This window comes from Pterocles gutturalis, unplaced genomic scaffold, assembly GCF_000699245.1.
Source record: "Pterocles gutturalis isolate BGI_N339 unplaced genomic scaffold, ASM69924v1 scaffold12068, whole genome shotgun sequence".
NCBI classification, from domain to species: domain Eukaryota; kingdom Metazoa; phylum Chordata; class Aves; order Pterocliformes; family Pteroclidae; genus Pterocles; species Pterocles gutturalis.
Genome location: NW_010125680.1, coordinates 5,294 through 11,512, shown reverse-complemented (window position 1 = coordinate 11,512; position 6,219 = coordinate 5,294). Strand labels below are relative to the sequence as shown.

General features: G+C 48.8%; 1 protein-coding gene across 1 annotated transcript in view; it reads left to right on the top strand.

Annotated features, from left to right (window-relative positions):
- The window catches only part of PIGQ (phosphatidylinositol glycan anchor biosynthesis, class Q), a 28,924-nt gene extending 24,197 nt beyond the window's left edge, over window positions 1-4,727 (top strand). Inside the window, exon 10 of the mRNA XM_010078665.1 lies at window positions 4,411-4,727. Within this exon, the coding sequence (XP_010076967.1) occupies window positions 4,411-4,563 (153 nt within the window). The 3' untranslated portion in view covers window positions 4,564-4,727. The remainder of the gene's footprint in view (window positions 1-4,410) is intronic.
- The last annotated feature ends 1,492 nt before the right edge of the window (window positions 4,728-6,219 follow it).

The following is a 6,219-nucleotide window of genomic DNA, read 5'->3' as shown; positions in this document are numbered from 1 at the left end:
AAAGGCCCTACTTAAAAAAATTCAGCTGTGAAATGCTGAAACACGGGAAATAGATTTCACCTTGCAATGACTGGCTGCTGCTTTCTCTTCTTTTAACTACTCTGAGTCCTCCATTGAGAGCAAATGCAGTGTCTTGTTTGGTGTGAAATGGAATGTGGGCGACGGGAGATGTTACTTCTGGAGTTAAGGCTTCACGTCATTGTCACCTCACTGCCTGGCTCTGTGCAGCTTCCCCCTAATAATTGCTGAACACTGAGAGAAGCAAAATAAGGCAGATAAACCATGCGGAGTGAAGGACCAGGAAAAAGTCTTCCCCTCCAGATGTGTTGCAAAGCCTTAGCTGCAAAAGGGCCTCCTGGTATTCTCTTCAGTCGCTCTGGCAAGATGTGTAGGAAAAGCTCACCTGTGCTTTTGTAACCTCGCATTTCCGTGCTCTGGTGTCGGAGAGACTAAAGGAGATTTTTTTCTGAAAACCAGTGATGTGATGGTAGCGGTGAAGTTCTCATGACGCTTTCAGGAGTGGTTGTGAAATCTCCATTTCCTGGCTTTGTGGCAGTACTGCCATATCGCAGCGTCGCTTTTCTTGCGCTTTGCATCCTAGGAGGAGAGTCAGCAAGTAGCGAATAGAATTTATAAAAAACACTTGGACACTGGGGAGTGTGTGGGAAGGAGTTCACTGCAGCTTCCCAGTTCTTTTGCTTTTTCCATCACTGGTCCAGCCCCAGCCCTGTTTCAGCAGAGGTCAGATTCACATGGAACCAGCACACCAGCTAGCAGCGATTCAGAAGGGAATCCCTTCAACAAATGGCTTCTAGGGCTAAATTGTAATTTCCTAAGCAAGCTGTCTTCCCAGTTCCCATCTTTCAGTAGCGTAGGGGTGTAAGAACCAAAATCCGTCATTCTCTGTGGCCAGAAAACTCCACAAAAAGGAAACCAGACACCAAGGTGAGGCACAGGAGCTGCTGAGCAGAGAATTTGGCATCAGTGTGTTTGTGAGATGAGGTGGATAGCATCTCCAGAGGGAAAAAATCATGACTTAGAGAGCAGAGGCAGTGAGTCATAGGAATATGATGAATTTTCCTTGGACCACTGCAGAAAGATCCTTCTGCTATCTGGAATATAGCATAAGTCATCATATCAAGAGGTAGAAGTGCTTTAGTGGATGTCTCTCCTGGCCTGCTGTTCAAATAATAATGAGCAGAGAGTCAGTAAAGGCACTTTTTTGCTCTCTTTGTGCTGGTGGAAATGAAAAATGGGCTTGTGTCATTGCTGAATATACCGCTTTTGGATAGGTCTTTTGAGAAGACAAGCTAAAAAGCCTGTATTTAAGTGACATGCTAAAATTCTTATTTATGGTACGTGATAATGTTCCTTTCTAGAAATTTCACCGTGGCTTTGTCCCCTCCCTATGCGGTCACCCTCTGGAGCCATGGGTGATGGAAGTACAGCCCAGAACAATTTAACTATAGGTGACTGAAAAAGTCCCGGACGTCCTTTGGGGTGCTGGTAATGGATTCGAAATCAATAATGCTGATTTTGAGCATTCACATTCAGCTGGGGGTTCAGCCAAGTGATTGTTTTTTATATTTTTAAGATAGTGTCACTGGAATGCAAAGTCCAGGCACAGGCAGGCGGAGGGCGGGGGATGATATTTCCATTCCAGATGCGAGTTCATTTTCTCCGGGAAGTCTTACATAGCTCAGTATTTTCATTAGTGTTTAAAATCATTTGTTTTGGAGTACAAGAAGAAATCTTTCTGGGAGTGTGGCTCAGCTGAGCTGATAACCCAGTTGGATTCATCCGTATACCTTCTGCTGGAAGTGTCGTCCTTCTCAGCAGTCGCTTTGAAAAGGGTGAAGCAGAAGAGGAAGGGAAAAGGGAAGCGCTCCATTATGAAACAGAAGATGTATATTATATCAGGGTATATTATAGCTCTGGTCTACAGCAATTTCACAAAAGGAACTCATATTGCCACTTCCCTAATAAGCAGTTGCTGTGTTTTGCTTGTTTGCTTCCATTTATAACAGGGGAGGCAGACGCAGGGATTGCACTGGGCGTAAACCCATCTCTCGTTATTTCTCGGTAGGCAAGTGTTACCGCTGGGTATCATCGCTCTGCCTAGGGATGCTTTTCAGCGAGAAATGTTGCGTCCAAACCTTCCAGCCCACGTCGCTAATAGTCAAAGGAACACACAGGGTGTATCTCCCTCGCAGAGCAGCAGTTCCTATCCTCCCCCAGCATGTTTTCACTTCAAACATACTGCTTTGCCTACAGCTGAGGAAATAGGCAGAAATAGTTACTCGGGTTTTACCATTGTTTGTTTTGGGGGCAGGCTTCTTTGGTCTTTTTATTATTTTTTCTCTTTTTTTAGCTAACTCTCTGTGACCGCAGTGCGATGAGGTTGGTTGTAGTCGTGCAGAACGTCCCATAAATGCTGTGGTTGATCCTTGGCCGTTAGGCTGGAGAATGTGTTTGAAACATGAGCTGATGAGTCTGGGTCAGACATGACTCAGGTGGTACGAGCCCCGCTCTTGCCTTTCTGGTACCAATGTTCATTCTGATCACATTCAGAACCAGCTTCCTGAGAATCTGTTTGGGACCCATTTAATCATAGAACAGAATCCCAGAAGGGTTTGGGTTGGAAGGGACCTTAAAGCCCATCCAGTGCCACCCCCTGCCATGGGCAGGGACACCTCCCACTAGCCCAGGTTGCCCAAAGCCTCATCCAGCCTGGCCTTGAACCCCTCCAGGGATGGGGCGTCCACAGCTTCTCTGGGCAACCCAATATGTGCTCAGGAGTCCGTGTCCTGCAGCGGGGACTGCACTGGGTCTGGCTGTTCTCTGGCTTCCCACAGCCTGCGCCAGCTGCTGCCTTTTTCCTAAAATTTCCTAGAGATGCTTCTGTGGGCAGGCACTTTCTCCTTCTGCTTCAGCAGTGTTGTACTTTGAAACTAACTTGACAAAGGTCTCCAGGACTAATTCTAATGAACTCTTTGCTTGATCACCCTTTCCCAGAGCTCCCCCTTTGCCGGCACTCCGGGTTCATCCTGCCCCTCTCCATGAGCACCAGACAGCTGGAGCAAACCGCTGGTACAGGCACAGTCCCAGGAAAATGGTTGCTCTTCAGTGGGCAAAAGAAATATTCAGCTTTTGACAAAGTAGTGACTGTGTGGTTCTTGCTGTCTCTCCTTTTTGTGGCTGGATTTTCTGCTGTGAATTACAATCTCCTTTCCCGCAGCTGCCAGTTGGTTCCAGCATAGCGGGACCCTTTCACTGGAGGAGGATGTCCTTCCATGTCTCCCTGCTGCCCAAGCTTCCCCTGGCTCTGGAAGTCTTCTCACCTTGGCATGTCTCATGGTCTGTTTCCTGAGATCCACTGTTTCTGTGTGATCTGTTTACTCTTTTGGAGGGTGTTTACTCTTTTGCTGTCCGTCCTTTTCATGCATCAAATCTTGGCTGGACTGGATCAATCCTCTGGACTTCACCTGTCTCTCTACCCTGAAATGCTTCACTGGAATGAGATTTTTCCAAGGTCTAACAAGCTTCTCTTGCCCCTTGTCCAGCTAACATGTCTGTCAGCCTCCCCCGTCTTCGAAAAGATCAATACAGAAACTTTGTGACCATCAGTGTAGATGTGGTGCTTTGGGACATGGGTTAGTGGGTTGGGTGGTGTTGGGTTGATGGTTGGACTTGATCCTTGAGGTCTTTTCCAACTTTAATGATTCTGTGATCAGAGGCCATGAGCTTTCCTAGGCAGAGGCTCCAGATGTGGTCATTCTTGGGATGATGATTGAAATAAAATTAAAAAGATTAACTCAGACAAGGAGAGTTAATTTAAGATGGTAACGAGCAGCCCAGCATGGCATTGCACAGTACGCATCCTGCTCTGCTGGGACTCGGTTCCCTGGCGTGGATACCAGGTGATACCAGGTTTAGCTTAAAGCCTCGCTGAGGGCTTAGCACATTGAAGCACTACGCCTGTAAAAGATGTGGCTCAACCAGCACATGATAGGGGAGTTCCTCGGAGTCGCAGCGCACCCCCCGTGAGTAGTGCTGTCTGCGGGGGGACACCCCCATCTCTCCGGCCACCGCAGCCTCCTGCTGCAACAGGGCGACAGCTCCACACCTTTGTGCAGTGAGCATCACCCGCCAGTCCTGGTGCTTGTGTCTGGTGCTCTGCCTGAAAATGATTCTGAATGTTCTCTTGCCAAGCTCAATTGGTTAACATTTGGGGATGTTGGAGAAGGCTGAACAGCTTTAGCTACCCAGAGAGGGATTCTGACGCCTTGTGAGTAGCAGTATGGATGGTTTAACAGAGGCCAGAGCCATGCAAAGGTTGCACTTGCTCTCCTCAGCTGCCTGAGTTTCTTACTACAGCACATTTTCACTGCTGCTTTCTTCTCCTCCTAGATCAACCCTCTGTCATACGGCAGTGTGGTCCGGACATACCGGCTGCCCACCTACAGCTGTTACCCCAAGGATTCCTGGACATCTCTCTGCAAGAAGCTGTTCCTTGGAGAGCTGATCTACCCCTGGAAACACAAAGGAGAGAAGCAGGACTAAAGACCGCAAAAGAACTTGAAAGACTTGGTCAGAAATACGTATTGAATCCTAATGCTTTCGGACCAAAGGCATCTCGGAGCCAGCAGCTGCTGGATCCCTTTAATTAGATTTTGGTAACATGGGAGGGGCTGAGTTTTTAAAGGCAAGTATTTTTTATACATTATTTTTCAACTTTCCCCTTCCCCTACATGGTGTTTGCTAATGATTATTTTTGAAGCAAAAGGTAAAACCCATCGGTGCCTCATGGAACCAGCATTTATTACCATGGAGGCAGCACCTCCCGAATGGTTTGATGGTGTATAATCCTTCCACGTGAGCTCCCAGGGCCAGATTTAAACAGCCCTTTGGGCGGTTCAGAGCCACGATGCTGAGGTGCATTCTGCCAAAGGGTATTTTGGACCTTTTATGCTTCAGCCTGTGAGCCAGCTGATCAAAACCAAGATAAAGGATCAGCTCGTAGAGTTGTACACTGGAAACCGTACAGCGGGGTTATCTGGCTGTTGATTTTTTCCTTTTGGGTGGGCTTGGAGTCACCCCCACTGCAGCACAGAGGAGATGTTCAGCACAGAAACAGCGGGGCTGGAGGCCCACAAACACAGACTGCTGTACGTTTGTGCCTATGTGGTCTCGTGTATATTTTTTCAAAACCAAATGGTGTTTTGGGGAGAGCTGAGCCCTTAGCTGGCACCGGAGCTGAGATGCAGAGCACACAGCTGCAGACCCCGGGCTGCTCGGGTTGACGTGGCAGCGAGCCAGGGTAGCCGAGAGCTCGGGGTCTGCCAAGGCTTCTTCTCTTAGTCACAGTGTAAGGCAAACCTGGCTTTGCTGAGTCCAGCTCCGGCTGGTGTGGCTGCCAGGGGACTGCAGCAGCCCAGCTGATGCAGCTTGGCCAGCGCAGGGAAGCGAGTGCTGCGCTCCCTTACGAGGTCAGCACATCCCCACTCCTCAGGGACCAGGGGAGAGCCTTGGCATGTGGTGCCTCATCTTTTGCACTTTCTGATAATTAAGGAGCTTTTAACGTTATCTCAGATGTGAGGCATTTACAGACACTTCTTTCCCTGAAACTGTAGACATAGAATCAGAATCACAGAAAGGTTTGGGTGGAAAGGGACCTTAAAGCCCATCCAGTGCCACCCCCTGCCATGGGCAGGGACACCTCCCACCAGCCCAGGTTGCCCAAAGCCTCATCCAGCCTGGCCTTGAACCCCTCCAGGGATGGGGCATCCACAGCTTCTCTGGGCAACCTGGGCCAGCGCCTCACCCCCTGCACAGGAAAACATTTCTTCCCATTATCTCATCTCAATCTCCCCTCTTCCAGTTTAAATCCATTCCCCCTCGTCCTGTCGCTACATGCCCTTGTAAAAAGTCCCTCCTCAGCTTTCCTGTTGCCCCCTTTCAGGTACTGGAAGGCATGTTTCTTTTAGAAGAGTTTTCCTGCGTTGGATGCTACCTCTGCAGTGCAGCAGCACTTGGCTTTTCGGTGTCCCCCCCTGATTGTGTGCTCATTTGGATGTGAGTCTTCTCTTCCTGTCTTGGGGACAAGTTTGCTTTGTACTTTGCTGTTGTGTAGACATTTACATACAACCGTTACCCAGCAGCATGCTTTCTCCAGCTCTGCTCGCTCCTCTTGCCCCAGCTGAAACAATGCAGTATCAC